The sequence below is a fragment of the Electrona antarctica genome, assembly GCF_951216825.1.
Source record: "Electrona antarctica genome assembly, chromosome: 13".
NCBI lineage: Eukaryota > Metazoa > Chordata > Actinopteri > Myctophiformes > Myctophidae > Electrona > Electrona antarctica.
Genome location: NC_136794.1, coordinates 31,578,149 through 31,598,062, shown reverse-complemented (window position 1 = coordinate 31,598,062; position 19,914 = coordinate 31,578,149). Strand labels below are relative to the sequence as shown.

The 19,914-nt window shown below is 41.6% G+C and overlaps 2 protein-coding genes across 2 annotated transcripts; both read right to left on the bottom strand.

Annotated features, from left to right (window-relative positions):
* Window positions 1-1,455: 1,455 nt before the first annotated feature.
* LOC306934934 (granzyme B-like) lies at window positions 1,456-7,550 on the bottom strand (the record flags this gene model as incomplete). The annotated part of the gene is made up of 5 exons (XM_079517757.1): window positions 1,456-1,470; window positions 5,581-5,844; window positions 6,753-6,903; window positions 7,112-7,268; window positions 7,505-7,550. 5 exons carry the CDS (start codon window positions 7,548-7,550, stop codon window positions 1,456-1,458), a joined length of 633 nt encoding a protein of 210 aa, XP_079373883.1.
* A 759-nt stretch (window positions 7,551-8,309) lies between these two features.
* LOC306935624 (UDP-glucuronosyltransferase-like) lies at window positions 8,310-19,046 on the bottom strand. The gene is made up of 5 exons (XM_079518724.1): window positions 18,125-19,046; window positions 16,598-16,729; window positions 14,082-14,169; window positions 9,528-9,747; window positions 8,310-8,971 (listed from the first exon to the last, which is right to left on the bottom strand). Exons 1-5 carry the CDS (start codon window positions 18,983-18,985, stop codon window positions 8,689-8,691), a joined length of 1,584 nt encoding a protein of 527 aa, XP_079374850.1. The 5' UTR covers window positions 18,986-19,046; the 3' UTR covers window positions 8,310-8,688.
* Window positions 19,047-19,914: the final 868 nt, after the last annotated feature.

The following is a 19,914-nucleotide window of genomic DNA, read 5'->3' as shown; positions in this document are numbered from 1 at the left end:
TTCTCTTTTTTCTCTCAAGCCTATTTTTGTAGTTGCTTCCATCGTGCCAATCCATTATGATAAAAAAATGTATCACTTCTTTGAGCGTAAAGCTTCACATACCAGAGAGATCTGGGAACAACTAGAAAAATAGTGTTGAGAAAAAAGCCAGACTTATATCGTTTAAAGTTAAGCATCAATGTGTCCACCTCCACCATGTCACCCTCATACGGTCCCAGACGGCATTGAGGGAGTCCAGAGCGGGCCTGACATCCAGAATGGTTTTGGTCTGCTGCATTTGGTCTATGGAGCCAGCATCATAATAGTCAATGACGTACCGCACCTCTGTACCGCAGCGATCCACAACCCAGTCATGCCTGTCAAACGGGAGGTCATAGCTACTCACATCGTGACACACACACACACACACACACACACACTAAAGTTCAAGGGTAGAAACAACTATACTGTACATGGCAGAAGGCACAATTTATGTTTACGGTACTCTCTGTTTCAGATGAGGCATATGGACCGTTCAGAAATCTGGCCACTAATGACATCATGCAGGTTTGGTAATTTTTTACAGATTTTTTACTTTTTACCAGCATGCTAACCTTCCAATGCTGCACTTTAGCTAAAGTTTTAGCTACTTTAGCTTTAGCTTAGAATCCACATCAAATTCATTGTAGGCAGGATTCTGAACTGTCTATAGCCCTCCAATGAGATGCAGAGCGATTAGACTTATAATGAGCATCAAGTGAGGCCCAATTAAGAGACATTTTTTTTTTTTAAAGGTTTATTTATTGATAATGCAGACATCATCATTATTCAAAACAATGAATTACAGAATCATGATTTCCTTTTTTTTTTTTAACAAGACAAGACAAACTCAAAAGAAAAGACATAAAACAGCAAAAAACAAACCCCCCCACCCACCCCCCACCCCAACCCCAGAAAGGTAAACTACACAGCTCTCATTACTCTGTATTGTACACAACACCACTTGACAACAACTCGGATAAATAAATAAAAATAACAATATAAATAAAACAAAATCAACCCAGAGGAGATATTGACGGAAGAACCTCAAAGAACCTACCCCATATTTTTTCAAAAGTAGCAGGCTTTCTCCTTACATTGTACAGTATCTTTTCAGGAGTACAGTATGATGAAAGCTCATTCAGCCAGTGTCTCTGTGAAGGTGAGTTTTCAGATTTCCAATTAACCAAGATGACTTTCTTCGCAGCTGTACTGGCGAGTAACACAAAATACTCTTTATAATAACTTGTGTTGATCAACGTAACGTCACCCAGTAACCAAATTCTTGGATCAGGTGGTATTTCAACCTCTATGATATCAGAGACAGTAGACATGATGAACTTCCAGTAATCAATCAGAAGTGGGCAGCTCCATAACATATGCAATAGGCAGCCTTCTGTTATCTTACATCTTTGGCACATAGGGGAAATGCTCCTATCAATCTTGTGTAACCTGAGTGGGGTAATTAAGAGACATTTTTGATAAAATTTCTGATCCTGGACAACGCACCAGAGATGGACCACATGGACATTCCCTGCACATGAACACAGAGGGGGAAAAAAGGCTAAATACAGACGCATTATGGCCCTCATTGTCTCTACACCAGCATGTGTATGACACCTGTCTGTCTGTCTGTGTCTGTGTGTGTGTGTGTGTGTGTGTCCGTGTACACTGTACAGCTAATCTCCAGCACCGTTAACCTGGTCGATGCCAAATTTTGCACACACTCTCCCTGGATGCCAACGATGAACCTCTGCCCCAAATTTTCCAGAACGGCCTGTTATAGCGCCACCATGAGGCAGCTTTTCAATTTGTTTTTACCTATAACTGCACTAATCTGCATGAAACGTTGCAGGCACACTCCCTAGAGGCCAAGGACAAACCTTTGACCTGCATTTTTGACACCTGCCTTTTATAGCGCCACCAGGCCGACTTTTGTAAAACATATTTTTTAATATTACTCCTCTATTACTCCTCCTATTTGATTGGCTGAGCACCCCATAGTGGTGATTTGATTAGCTGAGCAATGTACGCATTAATGATAAAAAGTGAGGACAGAAAAGTGTGGACGCCAAAAGTGATTGGCCGTTATGTGATGTATGATGATAAGAGCGCACCTCACTTCACAGGTGTGATTTTTTTTTTACAACTGAATGGGTGAGTTATACAACTTTACACCTTTACTTATAAATAAATAATACATTTGGAAAACACCCTGTAATCTTAAACAGCACAATGTTAACACTGGATGCTGACACTGTAACATGCCACACATTCTGATTGCAGAACGCAGGCAGATTAAAGCACATACGAAGACGGCTTTGTATGGTTCTGTGTAAAAAGCCGTAACGCTGGCATTAAAATGTATGTCCTCTTTGTTATTCCAATATTTCAGGATATCTGTATAAAATTGGCTACTTTATCACCCTATATCAGCTTCTGTGAAGACAATATCCCCAGCAGGGCCCAAATTAAATACAAAACAGACACTGTAGTTCATCGCCAAGGAGGAGGCCCACAGAAGTGGACCAGGAAAAGAACACAATGACCAAGTCAATTTAAGGTGGTATACACACGAGGACGATTTCGGTGTTTCTCGGCAAGTAATTAGCCGATCTGCCCTTTTTGTCACACGGAGACGGCGTTTTGGGGGACTTAAACGGCTAATTTTGAAACTACCTTCCAGAGTGGGAAAGTTTGGAGACGCGACTTTCACGTCTCCGTGTGTACAGCGAATGCCGCCTAATATGCTGAAACGGTGATGTCATAGTCCCCTCGCCCCCTCCAAACTAACCAGTGTTAATGGTTTATTTCACCATAACCACTTACATATAAGTATCACAGCTATTTTATATTTGCACATAATGTCTATAAATCTCTTCTCCAAAAATAGCCGATCTGCAGCCCGCATGCTTGTAGAGGAGCTATTTTTGGAGAACAGATATAAACTAGAAAAAGTGCCCTTCTGGGCACAGGTCTCCACCAGGAGGATAGGACGGTGTGAGATGTTTGGCAAAATGTTTAGGAGTAATATAAACATGTTTTGCCTTTGATGGCAATTGGATGACTTGAGGCATTTTGTTCCAAAAATGTGTTTTGCAAAAATCAACCTGTTGGTGGCGCTATAACAGGCCAATGTGAAAAGGGTGGGATATATTCCTCAGCCTAGTAAGAAAATGTGTGAAAGATTTCACGTAAATTGCATGCTGTGTTCATGATTTGAGGCTTTTGTTCAAAACGGGGCAATCTTGCAAACTGTGAAAGCCAATTATAGCCAATTAGGATGGAATATGAAATATCGGACAGATCCGACTTGAGCACATGGCCATAGAGATACTGTATAACGATTTGTGAGATTTTTGGACAGAATCTGGAGGAGTAATATCAAAAAATGTGTTTTACAAAAGTCGGCCTCCTGGTGGCGCTATAAAAGGCAGATGCGGAAAATGCAGGTCAAAGGTTTGTCCTTGGCCTCTAGGGAGTGTGCATGCAACGTTTCACGCAGATCGGTGCAGTTTTAGGTAAAAGATGTGAAAAGCTGCCTCATGGTGGCGCTATAACAGGCCGTTCTGGAAAATGCGGGGCAGAGGTTCATCGTTGGCATCCAGGGAGTGTGTGTGCAAAGTTTGGCATCGACCGGGTTAACGGTGCCAGAGATTAGCTGGTAACAGACGGACGGAAGGAAGGAAGGAAGGACGGAAGGACGGCCGGACGCACACACACACACACACACACACACACACACACACACACACACACGGACGGAGTGCAAAACATACTCTCTCCCCATGCCTTCGGCCTGGTGGAGACAATGACAGCATTTCACCCAACAGGTAGGGTAAGTGATTTTCTTTAGTTAAAATAAGTGTTAAATAGCTCTATATTCTGATAGTACTCATTCAGTAACAGGAGTCTCCATGTCTCCAGCTATTTATTGAACAGAAAAATAATTTTCAGTTCGGGATTTCACTTTTATCCAATCAAGATATCGAACTCAGTCAGGAAGATACAGAGCTTAAGTGCCGGGCCCGTAAAGATGAGTTTACCTTAACTCTGTCCAGCTTGCCATAGCCGTAAAGGCGAGTTTTGTTTAATCCACGTTAATCGGCGAGATCCAGGCCGCGACCATGTAAAAACGGCCAAAATTCCCGCGTGCACACCCGTGCAAGCACGCAAGCCGTCTTTAAATTATATGCATTATGGCTCATCTGCAAAAATGCGATATTCGGCGCTTGATTAGAGCTTAGATTGATTTAGTTTAAAAAAACGGATCACTCGGATACACAGGCCCCACTTCACTACTGTGACCTGGCTGACTTTCAGTTCCGGTTCAAACTGATGTAAACAACGCAGATCCGCTACCTTTTGGGACATCCTACTATAAATGCCTCTGCGTACGTGTGTGTGCAGTTGTAATGCACGTAACCCAAGAACCATTTGACCCACCGACTTCACATTCGACACACGCGTTCCACACCACCACAGGTGGCCTCGAGGCCAACTCCTTTCACCTGGGTCAGGCTCTGCCAGTGGGCCTATGAGGCCAACTCCTTTCACCTGTGCAATTTCCAGCCTCTGCCTCAGCCAACCGAATTGATTGCCAAGTACACTTTTCAGTTTGCAGTCTTGGAACACAGGCACATACACAGATCTCCATGTGGGACACCGGCTGACAGTTAAAACGGGTGCTATGACAACGTATATCATTAGGTTCCCAAGTTGCATCGTTCCCAAGTAGGCCGGTGGCCGACTGCGACAGGCACGTACAGGTCTAGTGTTATACAAATACGGCTGGCACGGGCAACGACCCCATCTGCTGGCCATCTATCCTGTTAAGGTAACTGGAAGGCTCGCCTGAAAAAACCCGGATTTTTTTCCACTGACTGCATGCCAACCACTCAGTTGGGCGGTTCTTGTATTTGTTTTTACTGAGGTGAGGATAAGGTTAGACATAGTTTTACGTTGGGCGGTTCTTGTATTTGTTTTTACTGAGGTGAGGATAAGGTTAGACATAGTTTTACTGAGGTTAAGTTTAGGAATAGGCTTAGGTTTTGGCACCGTTTTACTGAGGTTAAGGTTAGGAATAAGGTTAGGTTTACCGTTTAGGCATACCGGTAGTTTACATTTAGGTTACGTCGGTCTCTGCATTACCACAGGCACTACCGTTCCACCAGATTAACGCCCGAGGCGACTGTGTTTTGAGGCGATCATCCTGGTATACCATTCCATATTAAATAAGTGAATTTGGAAGTAATGACACAAAGAAATGCGTAGACAAGATTGGAACTGGAACACTATAAAAAATAAGATGATAAATGAGTACTCTCTCCTGATTGGCTGAAAATGTTTCACCTATACCTGAAATTGTATTTTCTGATGATCAAAGAGCTGAAGAGACAAGGAGACCCTTGTGACTATCTGTCAACACTGTAGTGCTGATTACTATCAGAATATAGTGCTTTAACCAACAACGTTTTTTTGTTTAAAAAAATACCACTTAGGCCTACCTTTTAAATCATCTTTTTCTAATAGGCTACTTAAATAAATGTATGTTCCAAATACCTGCCAAATTCCCACGTTGGTCTTCTTGTTGGCGTGGGTGCATATCATCTGGTCCCTGGCGAAGTGTTGTTGCCACTTCTCTTCACATGTATCGCTGAACTCTATCTTGACTGTGGCTTCTCTCAGTACTTCAGAGGCAGGGGTCCCGGGTCCAGTTAGACCCCAGCCAATCACTAGGCAATCAGTGCAGGCAGAAATCTTTGCATTTTTCTTGGGAAGTCCAATGCTTCTCACATATTTATTTAGTTTGGCTTTTGTCTCTAACTGTGAAAGGGAACAGAGCAGTTCTCAGATTATCTTTTTCTATGTGTAAAGTTACACGCATGTCTTGATTTTCCACTCATGTGATTTATCAGTGATTTGATTAGATACATTTTAATGAAAGCATTTTGATTCATGTTCCAATGCTATCACATTATATTACATACAGCCTGCTATTAGTACACATTATATTGTACCTATTTTACACTAACGGTTATGGGGTATAAGAAGGCACATCTTGGCCATTTAAAATAGCTTAAACATTTGATTACAGAAAAAGTAAAATATATGATGACAAGTATAGGCAATATCTCAGTAAGTATGTGTACAGTAGGCTACAGATGGAGAGAAGATGCACATCACTCTATACTGCACCATTGTGGTCAAACTACAATCAAGTCTACAGAGACCTAGCTACTGTATTTAAGAGGCCTATGGTGTTGTGCAAGTGAGTTATGACTGCATGAGTTAATACTTTACAAATGCATGGTTCAAATGTATTTGCTGGCTTAATGACTTTGATCATGAAATAATCTTTTTTTTATCAAACATATGGTTTAATCTTGATGCAACACACACTGCCATTCCCAACTGAGAAGAAATGTATGTACATTATGTCTTTAAATATGTTGTTTCCCCCCTCTCCTTTAAACTATCTTTGATTTAAATTTTGTATATCTCTTCTGTCGGGCAGAAACCAGCTAAAAAAAACGAAAAACACGGTCTCCTTTCATATTAGAAGGACAAAACAAATGTCAAACAGACAGAAAAAGAGATCTTACAAAGGGTATTCTGACATTGGGTACAGTACAACGGGTACAATTGGTATTGCATAAAAAGGTGGGTTTCCTTTTATATATAAATAAGACACAGAACTGATTTCAGTTTAGTTTAGCAAAATGTGAGATTACCTTAAGAAGCATAATGTCATATGGGTTCTCGTCATCATTGTAATCATATTTAGGATGTGGATGGTACTTGGCTACTGGGGTCTTTTGTTGGCTCGCCTCATTTTTTGTTCTGTTGTGTGCTCCAAGTACCACCATCATGTCAGACTCATCACTGAAATAATACCAAAATTCAGGTTAAATAGCCTTGATGTATTATTTCATTATTTATTGTATGAATTAATACTATTTAGTTTTTACTCTTAGTCTTAGTCTTTTGAATAACACACCATTAATTTTAGTCCTAGTCATCTCACATTGTTTAGTCTAGTCTTAGTCGACGAAATATCAAAATCTTAGTCTTTTAGAAAAAATAAACTCACATGCAATATTTTTTGCAATGTGCAGAGGTTAGAACAAAGTCTTTTCGAATGAGAATGCCTCCACAAACATGACCTCCACGGCATTGAAGTTCTGCCATGTAGCGCCTGGAATGAGGCTTGGATTCCTTTCCTCCCACTATGCCGCTCTCAGAAGCCCCTTACATGAAAAACACAGAATAAGAATGTAAAACACATAACCTAGGACTGAATATTATATTTTTTATTTGTAGATGTGCTACTTTTGCCGTTTTTGAATTTGAATCATGAAAAGTAACAGTTTTGTAGATGTCTGGTTTCCACCCGACAGATCGAACAATAGGCTACAACACACTGTAAAAATTTGAATGAAACTTTGAAAAAGAACTACAAAGCCAATAAAAATTGTAATCTTACCAGTGAAGGACAGCAGCTGAAGTACAGCTATGATGTAGAGGAGCATCATTGTATGTGAACAGTTTGAGATGCGATTTTGGTGATCTGCCAAAAAGAGTTCTACTCATACCCTCCAAACCTCCACAGGAAACCGAGGGTCCATGTTTGCGTCTGTATAGAAACGACTCCGTAGTCTGTGGTCAGCCTGTTCTTCATGCGCATGAATGGATTAAAGCTAAATAAAATCTGCCATTTGTGAAACCGTATGAAGGCCGGAATCTCCACACGCTAGCGCTGTTTCATAAACAATTATCACAATATTTAGAATTAGAATTAGTTTTTGTAGACATACAGCCAACCAGAAAAATTGCAATTGATGCAGCCTTACCAGCCATGACAAATCATTTTGTATTTTCAAACAAAATGCCAAGACGCCAGAGGGTTAACCTTTGTTTTCATGAAATATCTGAGATCATTAGGATTTTCTGGAAGATTGAACATTTGAATTCCATTTACCACATCAAATACTCTTTATTCTTAAAATAACTAATAATAAACAGAGTTAAATTAACTAGGATTTTGGTTTTCCTGGAAAACCATCAATACCAAGGTAGGTTTTTAGCGCTGCCATATTTCAGGATATTTCTGCTTTATGGACAGAAGATTGAAAATGACAGGAATGAGAGGGTGTAACATGTATGGTGTTTTTGAACCCCCAACAAAAAAAACAGGTCTGTCATGTGTACGGTATGTGCAGTGTTGCCAGATTTTGTGAGAAATCAGAAACCAGGTCAATGAAAACAACCCCAAAAGAATCTGGCAACAATATTGTATAAAAATTACTTTATTTTTCAACCAAAATCCTTAATGATTGCCTGCAGTATGTCACCAATCAGGACAATGCAATGACAATAAGCTACTGCATTTTCTCACACACACACACACACACACACACACACACACACACACACACACACACACACACACACACACACACACACACACACACACACACACACACACACACACACACACACACACACACACACACACACACACACACACACACACACACACAGTTTTCAAAGCACAGCCATTTTCTTTTTTACATCTCAGTGGGTCCAGTAATTATTTCCTTCGACCTCACCATTCACCTCATTAGTGTATAAACAGCGTAATCAACAGTGCTGCTCTGCAAAGCGCTACTACTCCTTCTTCCTCTTTGCGGTCACCTTGGCGTAACACTTGCGGCCGCAGAACAAGCAGCATTTCAGCGTCACCAGCATAACGGTGACGGCGATGACGATGAGGAGGCCGATGACGTCCAGGCTGTGGTACTGGATCCAGTTGAGGTGATGCGCCCCAGGCTTCAGGTGCTCGGCGCCTTTATGCCTGATGACAAACTCGGTCCAGAACACAGCCAGGTCCAGGGGCTCCACGGGCCGGTCCAGATGGATCGAAGACAGCGTATCCATCCTCTCTTGATAACTGTGGGCAGTCAGAGAGAGATGTATATTGTTGTCAGGGCAGAAACCTCCTATCTCTATATTATAACTTTCAGTGGGTTTTTTTCCCGGTAAATTAATGCCCTTGATCATACTACAGCGTCACACAAAAATATCAAAAGTAGAAGATCGGCACCCAGGCTAGAGCAATATACCTATAGTTGGGCCTAATGGCCCTAAATTGTGGAAAAACATACCCAAACTGACACCATGTCAGTTTTTATACTCAGATTTACGGACCTACTTTATTGTGCAATAAATTGCTAACTACAGTATATAGGTTTTTTTTAACATCCTGCCAGTAAAGTGCATTTGAAGGGGCTGCGAGTTCTCATAAACAATGCAAATGAATAGAGACCACATTTGTTACCACATGCAACTGAAACAACCGTTTGTGGAGGGTACCAAAACACAACTTACCATACGGTTAATTCATTTGTTGTTTTTTCATCACATTAATGTTAGACATCATAATTATGAGTGTTAAATCTGGGTTAAATTAACCCTCAGGATTTCACTGAGTAGTGCTGCTTTCGTACCCTTTGTCACCGATGACCTTGTTGATCACGGCCACCAGTTCTTCAGTGGTCACGTCGATCGGGCTGATCTTCTCGGCCACGCCACGGGACACCATGCGGTGCACGTTCTCTCCCTGATCCCCGAACAGCGGCATCATCACCATGGGAACGGCGTTGCAGATGCCCTCGTAGATGCCATGCGTCCCTCCGTGAGTTATGAAGGCTTTGGCCTTGGGATGACCTGAGGAGTAGACCATGGCATAGACAAAGCACATACACTCAATGTCATATTGTCCATGTCTAATGAACATTTCACTATTACCCCTATTGCCTCTAAGTTTTTTGGACTTCCCACAACCACACTTTCTGATGTGATATTAACAAAACAGCCATCACATGTGACCATCCCTTACATCGTCACTTTAGACTCATGCCCATCTGGATGATACAGATATAATGTAAATTGGGAAAGTTTTGTTCTGTCAGCCATTGCGGCATTAAACAAACTGCCTCATTGATAGGATGGTTTGTGTGTATTTTGGAGACTTCATGTATTGTCTGTGTGCTCTATGGTTGTGTGTGTATCTGTTTGAACAGACTGTGAAGATGAATATCCCTGAGGGGACAATAAAGAGATGATCTTTTGATAAGAACGTCGGTGCCTCATGAGTACAACCTTATAGGTGAACCTATGTTTCAGATTATTGTTGTACCTACAAAGTCACCGTAAATAAATCCCACTTGATCCTTGATTGATGACATGCCCAACATACAGTACGGACAGTCTGTTGTGTAATGCATTACATTGTAATGCACAATTAACCAAGCTACAGCTACAGCATGCCATGCATGCCAGGGACTGTTACCAAGTCTGCTTATTATAAGGTATTATAATGCCCTTGTTTTTCTGCAAAGTCGCTTGTAAATATTGTTTCTAAAGCAAAGTTGCTTATTGTCTCCACCAGGCCGATGGCATCGGGAGAGAGTATGTTTTGCACTCCGTCCGTGTGTGGCATTTTTTGGAAAGTAGCAGATCCACAAGCTCACAATGCGATTTGTTGTGAGCTTGTTTGAGCTTGTTTGTGAGCTTATTTTCAAATAGACGATATCTAAAGTGATAAAACTTGCAACATGGCCAGGGAGTATGTTTGGAAGGTTTCAATGAAACCTTCAAGTCATTGTGTTAGTCGCTTGTTATTGTCCCGAGTTGGAGCGGGATTGAGAGAATGTGTCGCCATGGTTAATGTGTGTCGACTGCACAAGAGGTGGAACAGGAAAAGCACACGTGGTTCAGTCAAAATGACTTTGTCAAGTGTCCGTGGTCTGCTTGTTGCTGTGAGTACCACCTATAAACTTGATTTGTTGTATATTTGTAGTATGTTAATACAGTGGTTTTCAAACTCTTTTAAATTTTATTAAGGACCCCTATAACTGGGAGAGTAGCGTGTAAGGGCCCATTTAGAAGCCCTGCAAGGAACCATGAGGTTGCCTGGCCCTGGACCCTACTTTGAGAACCAATGCTTTAAATAACACCTCTGCAGTGGCTAGAGAGACATTTAGACCCTGGTGTCAGGGCATCTGCTGGTTGACGATGTCAACGTTATTTGAAGCAAGCCTGACACACATGTGGGTGGCCATATTCCCTGTAGTTCAAACATTGTTGCGATTACCTCTCTTCATCAGGAGAGGGAGACAACAGACATAAAACGTATGCATTTAATGGATTCAGACAGACTTGGCAAGAGAGAAAACTGGAATCTTCTCAAAAGAAAGGTCTACTCTGATTGTTGGGCATAAAGTTCAACCCAAGTGAAAACACTTCTGGTGGCACTGTCTCAAGCTACGGGTCGATTAATCATTTACTGCTCTGTGACAAGTTTCTTGATTGATACTCCTGTTCACACAGAGGCCAATGTTCGCAGGGCAGGTAAAAAAAAAAAGAAAAGCCAGAACTAGAGTAACTTGGAATGGATCGTTTGTTAAGCAGGCTTAACTGATCAAGTTTTCTTTTTAGGTAACAATCCTTGATTTTTTATATTCCATCCTGGGCATGACAGAATCCATGAATTCAGAATATATCACTTCTTCTTAAGGCTCATTCATAGTCTGGATTTTCGGTGGTGAGGTGATCACCGCTCCGGTGGTGAGGTGACCACCGGAGCTGAAATAACGTTGAGCAGTGGTGAGTAAAAACAGAGAGAAGGGCTGGGGCGGTGGCGGTGGTTTGCTCTTCACCGCGGCTTGTGACGTCATGTTGTAGTTCCACCGAAAATCCAGACTATGAATAACGCTTTATACAGTCATCCCTTTTCGATTATGGAATGCTCCAGGGACATTTCAGCAGCACCTTGTGAATAGACTGGTGTTTTCTGGTGTTAGTGGTCGTCACATATATTGACGTAGTAATATATCATGCCATTCATGTTCAAGTGTGACTTTGCCGAAGCCACTTTGACCTAGCCAGGCTAATAAATCAGACTCATTCAGACTCAGTCTTATCACACTGTTGTGTAATCCGCCGGCAGGGATTTTTTTTGACAATGGCTGATTCGCGTCTGGCTTTAGCCAGGCTAACTTTGACCAATCTTCTATCTTGGCCAAGTAGCTGGTCAGGGCAAGGTTCGCCCGGTGCACCGTGCACGTAGTCGCAACTGGAGAGATATTACACAAGGTTTCATTTAACAGAACGGAAATTGGCGAATAGCGTAACCAATATGTCAGTTTAGAATAGATCGTATAATACTGTAGATATATTGTATAACAACCAAGTGGTCACTGGTTTAGAGAAATAGCAGATAAACAACCTTGCAGCGTGTACATCTGCTATTTTTAAAACAAAATTGAAATATCATCAAAAGTAGCAGATCTACAAGCTCAAAGTGCAGGATGCAACAGTCTATAAAAACAACACGGGATATATGTCTAAACACCTGAATGTGGCCAGAACGATCTGATCTGTGGAACTGTTTGCCCCACCGACTTCTAATTCGACACGCGTTCTACACCCCCATGCAGTGCCCGGTATCGAGTTGTGGGCCTAATCAGCCTAAATCCCCTCACCTGTGCAATTTCCAGCCTCTGCCTCAGCCAATTGATTGCCATCATGGCAACCCCACACCTGACAATTGATTACTTAACCACTCCACTTTTCACACTCAGTGCACTCTTCACACACAGGCAGACTCGCAGATACAGAGATATCCATGTTGTGGGACACAGAGTAGACAGACAGTTAAAACGGGTGCTATGTCAATGTGGGCATGAAAAGGTTTGAGAAATACTGATTTACAGGCAGCTGTGGTCAGGAGGGAGAGTCTGGGAACAGAACGTTCCCAAACAGGCTCCTCCTGGCTTTGTGTCAAACTGAACTTGAGCAAGACACACTGAACCCCTACTCTCACTGGTGCTCAATGTTAGGTGTGGGGTCCACCAGCGGTCCAAATTGACCCATACGGGTCTGTAAGTCTGAGATCCATTTTTGCACTCGGGGCCCTATCTTGCGCCACCCATTACCCCTTATCCTTAAACTTATGAGACATTTTATACTATTTTTAAAAACATTTTAAAATAGTTCAACTAGCCGATCTACATCGACACGTTGTGAGCTTGTAGATTGGCCATTCGAACAATTTTAAAAGGTTTTTCAAAATAGTAAAACATGACAAATAAGCTTAGGGATAAGGGGTAAGATATAGCCCGCAGTGCTAAATGAACACTGAGGACTTTGCATATTGGGATCCCTGCAGAGATAACAAATGGTATCAAATGGGGGGTCCGTGGCCTAATGCATCTCATTGCTATCGGGCAGAAACCTCTTATCTCCATATTTAAACTTTTTCCTAAATGATTGCCCTACTTGGATCATACTACAGCATCACATGTTTGAGGTTGTAGATCTGCCACCTTTGCTATTTTCTTAATTTGAATTCTGAAAAGTAACAGTTTCCACCCGACAGAGCGATATCAAACTGGGGGTTCTTGGAACCAAAAGCAAAACCCTAGATTACAGTTGTCTGACATTGACTGAACGGTAGTTGCCAAACTGGGTGCAGGTGCTATGGATAATTGGATATAGCAGCAGTTGGTGCTTAGCGGTACTAGCCTCCAGGCTATAGTGGTTACTGTTTGTTTTGTTTGAAGTTATGCAATGCCCCACATCCCATCAAACATTCACCGCTGACACAACCACATCCACACCCAACGGTTTGGACGGCTCTCACGCCCAGTGGTCTTTGTTAAAGAGTTTACATTAGGCTTATAATTCAATTAATTAATTTTCTTTCACACTTTGGCAACGCTTTGTGCCTGGCCTCCCATTCTTCTTGAACACCATCCAAATATCAATTTATCATACAGTATATTAAATACATAGGCTGATCATAATACAAAAGAAAGTTCCCATAAACCGGAGGTCCATATTCGGGGGACATCATAGCCAAACATTTTCAAAAGTTAACAAAAATAGCAACAATAGTGTATCTAAAGATTGACTATTTTCACTATAATTTGTGCGACAAAGTATATTGGGCTTAAGTGATTAAAGCTCATGCACAGGCACTTGCACATATACTGTACCTAGAAGGTCATTTTGAGGTAGCCACTTCATTAGTTTGACGTTTTTAGGTGCATCTTCAGGTACAACACCAGTGTATCTCCATAAAACCTGAAACATCAACAGCACCAGGTTACTGTAAAGCACTGTTTCTCAAACCTTTTCATGTGGGCCCCCAAACTGATATACATTTGGACCCCAATTTGAGAACCACTGATGAGAGCATCTAGTGTTTTGCCTTGTATCTTTTTTCTTTCTTTCTTTTTATGGCCAACCAAGTTAAGGGTCAAAGTTCTATGTCTCAGTTAGGCAGGATTAGTGCTTAAGTCTACAGGATATGCGGACTGGACAAATCTCTCACAGCTTAAGCAGGAAAGATTTAATAAAGATTTATGAAATGATCAGCTTTGTAAAATAAACAATTTATGTTTCTAAAATGTCCAAACAATTTCTTGTTTCAGTGTTGGCAAGACACTTAATCCATACTTAAATGGTGCATTTACAGTATATAGTGCTTTTATCCATATCCAAAGTGCTTTACATACTGTAGATTGTGCATTACATTCACCCATTCACACACACACACACACACACATTCATACACCGATGGCGGAGGAACCCATGCAAGGCACCAACCTGCAAATCGGGTGCAATTAACATACTAATATATAGTAGATAATATACTAGAATTTAACTGATAAATTGTTCCTGGAAACATTAATCAGCACCTGTGGAACTATGTGCACAGGTTACTTCATTTACTGTCCATATCCATATACAGTAGCCTAGTATATTGTCTGTTGAGATCGTATTTGTACTGTATATCAGCTTTGTTTGCTATTTTTGCACACCATTGTAAAACAAAGTATAATAATACAGGATGAAGTGACTAATCGATTTTGTCGATTAGTGGTTATTTTGGTTTGTCTAAATATCGGTATCAATATAGTTTGTAAATTCAGTATTTTGTAAACTCTTAGTTTGAAACTTTCAAAGCCGTTTCACTCGGAAACCGAGAATCAGGAAGTGAATTATCGCTAATAGTGAAATGAAAATATGTTTTTCACACTTTACTTTCCGTGGTCATCATATGAGCATACCTAACAATGGATGCCAAAAAATGGGTAGGCCTACATTTTTATTTTTGTGTATTTTCAAAAGTCAATAAAAATCAAATTTAAATTACTTCCTGAAAACGAAAACGTACTGCGGTATGATGTGTCGAGGCCCACATCGATAAAAAACAAAAAAAATGAAGCTCACCCGTTTTATGCCCCATATCTGCGCGTCTGTCCAACACAGCTGCTACTGATTACAGAAATCCTCCGTTTTTATTCCCATTCAAGATAACATCTAGACAGTGTATTACTCGTTTTAAACTTAATCATCACGCTAAAATATGTATCTGAAAACATTATAGGGTAGAAATAAGCCACATAGCAGTAAATTGGTACAGCTGGCCGACTATCTGACTTGTAAACAAACACTCCATGGGTCCTGCGTGTAGCATAGCTACTGTCCCTAGCTACCGTCCCATCGCCTGAAGGGATGCGACGCTCTGATTGGTTTAGAAACTTCAGAGCTAGCGTTTCAAGCTGAAACTTCAAAATAAAATTCCCACCGTTTCCGTTTCACTACACATTTAATTCACCCAAAACATACATTTGTACCCGAGGATCATATCTTTTAGAGAAATGAGCCGCAAATCTTTTGCATTTCGTTTTTTAATTTTCATCGCACCACAACCGGAGTGTTATGAGTGTGTACAGGACACAGTTGTGAACCGCAATCAATTGATATTAAAGGTGTAGTGAAACGAAAATTAATGAATTTTGAAGTTTCAGCTTGAATCGCTGGCTCTGAAGTTTCTGAACCAATCAGAGCGTCGCATCCCTCCAGGCTATGGGGCGTTACGTCCGTGACTTCCTCTCGTTTGTAAACAAAGTGACAGAGCGACGTGGGGCAAAGCCAGGAGATTATTTCTAACCTATACACAACCTATATACATATTTTAGCGTGATGATTATGTTTAAAACGAGTAATACACTGTCTTGATGTCATCTTGAATGAGATTAAAAACGGAGTAGTTCTTTAATCAAAACCAGCTGTGTTGGAGGACAATGAAGCAATGGGAATCGAATTGGTGAGCTTCATTTTTATTGGCTTTTATTGATGTGGGCCTTGACACGTCATCACGCAGCACGTTTTCGTTTTCAGGAAGTAATTAAAAATATATTTTTATGGACTTTTGATAAAAATTAAAATTAAATTAAAATAAATGTTTTGGCATCCATCCATTGTTAGGTATGCCCATATAATGACCACGGATATGGTCTAAAAGTGTGAAACGTATTTTTCATTTCACTACACCTTTAAAGGTAAATCTCAAAATGTGTTACTTCGCACATCGTTTGGAGCTTTAATTTACGATAAAACAGAAAAGCTTAATTAATATGGAGATAGGTGGTTTCTGCCCGACAGCATATAAAAGTAACACAATACAAAATACCGGCCTTAGTGGGATCCTATCTGCTCTTACCCTTTGAGGAATTTGTCTGAAGGCATCAAAGAACACTTTTGCCTTCTCCGCAGGCATTGCGGATACCATGGAGCCCAGAGTAAAGACAATAAAACCATCCTCTCCTGAGCCCTCTACAAATTCCTCAACGTCCTGCAGGGAGATGAAATGAAATTAAATGAGACCATTATTCTCGAGAGCCATACTGTACATTATAATACATGTATAGAATGATTTATAAAATTGAAAAAATATATAATGATACACACACACAGACAATATATAAAGCCTAATTATAAAGACAAGTCACATGGGATACTGGTGTTGACATGACTCTGCTTCAATCAATTATGGTGTCTTTTAAGTATTTTTAGAGATACTTACATTGTGAATAGGCTGAGTATTTGAAGTGCATATTTGATTCAGTAAACATAGGCTGAGTATTTGAAGTACGTACTTGGCTGAGTATTTTAATCCCTATTTTGGGCATGAAGTTATAGTTGAAAAAAAAGAGGTTTTGAAAATATAACGTTTTTGAAAATGTTTGACAATTAATGTTAAACATGGGGCTTAAGTGTTTAATTTGTAGGACAGGCCTACGTGCAACTACTTGCAAACAGAACAAGGCTCCCAAAGTTCCTCTGTTTAACAATGGCCAGAGTCCAAGGGACTGCCTTTTCCTGGTTCAAATTTCACAGCCTGCACTGTGAGTGTTTCCAGAGGACAAGTCACAAGAGCCGTGGAAGCAACACCCACATTCACGTTGTTATCACACTGCAAGCTAACTCCCAGTATACACACATCCGCACACACACACACACACACACACACACACACACACACACACACACACACACACACACACAGCTGCATCCGCCCTGATAATCATTCAAACATGGCATTTTGCCCTCATGAAAAGTTTTCAATGCAAAGTTGGTTACGGAACATCGAGCAAGGATGCATAATGATCTCTTGACTACAATATTCACGCTCTAGAGGCTCTTTTAGGGCATTATTCTCCACTAGAGCACTGAAAGAGAAGAATTGCAGAGTGCAATGTGTATTGCCTACATGTAATTTTTGGTGTGCTCCCTATAGGAGTAGTACATATTGTAGTATCAGTACATGTTGTACAGATAGATATTTAGTTGTGTGAGCGCGCGGCCGCGCGCTCACATGTGCAACACTGAGTGTGAAAACATGTTTTTATGCCAAAACTTGGCATCATTCCAAATTGTTGGAATTGTTGTTACTGTAGCTGGTGAATATTTTTCGCCACTAGAGATTTGACAGTTTTAGGTGATTGTTTATTCCTGGATTTGTAGTATGGAGCACATGGTTCAGCGCAAGACAATGCCAAGACAGTGTTGCATGGCAAAGATCTACAAGCACACAACGAGTCAAAATGTGCCGCGTTGTAAGCTTATAGATCTTTTTAATAATTTTCTTTATTATTATTATTTTTTTTTTTACAATTTCTTCATCTATAATGCCATACACAAAAAGGATTGACACCAGGTTCTAAGCACAGGCTCTTTACACACTCACAGCAGGCAGGGGAGACCTTCCTCCACAGTTGATGCCACCGATATGGACCATGTTTGGCATGATGGGTTTGGGCCATTCGAAGGTGAAGTCGTACCTGAGCAGCCAGATCGCACCATGACCTAATACGTCCTTGTAGGTCATGCCATTGCCCAAATACCTGCCAGTCAGCTCATCGAAACTGGCGTACATGATGCGGCACAAGATGGACTCCAGCATGTACATGAACATGTTATTGACTCTTTGCAGAAAGTTCATCTTGTCTGAGTTTCCCGAGTGAGATGCTGGGATGTAGGAAGGTGGAGAGGGGCACTGGGCGGCCATTCCGTCCAGGCCACAGGGGAGTCCGCGCAGGAAATAGACTGCTGGGATTTTGAATGTCTCTGCCAGGATGGAGCCGCAGGGGAGAAACGGATCGGTGAGCACTAGGTCGTAGTTTTCTCCCCGCAGTTCGTCCATGAGCGGCTGGTTGTACAGCAAGCTCTCGCAGCCTGTCACCTGAAGGCTGGTGAAGTTCATTAAAAGCTGCAAGTCGACAATCACGTCAAATAACCCCTTTGACTTCAGGAACGGGCTCAGGTTGCTGAGGGAGTTGGCCAGGTCGGCCTTGGTGAACGGCACCGGGAAGGTCTCGGTCCTGTAGTCGGCCGAACCCCCAATAAGCAAGCTGGTCTCAGGCACCAGGACCAGCACCTCGTGGTCCCTTTCGGCCAGCTCCTTGACCAGCAGTTTCATGCTGAGCCAATGGCTCCCGTCCACAGGCATAACCAGCACCTTGCCCCCCTGAATGGGCCCCGGAGCGAAGCAGCAGCACAGCCAGGCCAGCAGGCCCAAGGCAGGAGGAAACCACCCTGTCCTGCCCATTCCTTCTGTTGTCTCTGCAGACTGACTCTGCACTGAATGAGCCTGAGCCTGCCTGCTCTGGTGGTTGTTGTGAGAGGGAAGATCTACTGGGAGGGTGTTGTTAAGAGGGGGCTGGACTTTGCAAAGCTGAAGTTGTAGTATATGCAAGCGTGTGTTTTACTCCCACAGGAAGCCTAGTCTGCCGTTAGACACAGGGAGGTAAAATTGTATAGATTCCCCTATACCTGTGGAGTAAAGTTTGAAGTTAAGGTTAGGTTAATCATTATTAAGTGCATTTCCATTTAGTTCTTTGTGGTATTTTTTTCTATATCCAGCTTTTAGTGTGTGTGCACAAACTTTGTCCTAGACAAACATTAAATCCCATTGACAACTAGAAAAAGTGCCCTTCTGGGCACAGGTCTCCACCAGGAGGATAGGAGTGTGTGTGTGATGTTTGGCAAAATGTTTAGAATCAATATAAACGTGTGTGACGCGGCTTGTTCTGTTGTAGCGCCACCATGAGGCTGATTTGAAAACTGTCAAGTGGCATTTCTTCCAAAGCCTAGTGGGAATATGCATGCACAGTTTCACCACAATCGGACGCTGCGTTGAGTAGTTGTGGCGATTTGTACAAAACGGGTACAAAGCGGGCTACTCCTGAAAAGTTTAGAAGCCAATTGTAGCCAATGAGGGTGGATTATGAGAAATCAAACAAACCCGTCTTGATCACATGACTAAGAGCATGTGTACCGATTTGCGTGAAATTTGGATAAAATCTGAAGGAGTAATATTAGAAAATGTGTTTTACATATGTCAGCCTCCTGGTGGCGCTATAAAGAGCAGATGTGAAAAATTCCAGGCAAAGGTTTTTTCCTTGGCCTCTAGGGAGTTGGCATACAAAGTTATCCACAGATCCGTGCTGTTAGAGGTAAAAATACTTTTCGGCCAGT

Excerpts from the sequence above, each read along its gene's own strand:
- LOC306935624 (XM_079518724.1), bottom strand. The coding sequence starts at position 18,985 with ATGGGCAGGACAGGGTGGTTTCCTCCTGCCTTGGGCCTGCTGGCCTGG. Across the intron at positions 16,730-18,124 it reads GAAGGTCTCCCCTGCCTGCT|GACGTTGAGGAATTTGTAGA; the intron begins GTGAGTGTGTAA and ends ATCTCCCTGCAG. Across the intron at positions 9,748-14,081 it reads ACCTCAAAATGACCTTCTAG|GTCATCCCAAGGCCAAAGCC; the intron begins GTACAGTATATG and ends TCTACTCCTCAG.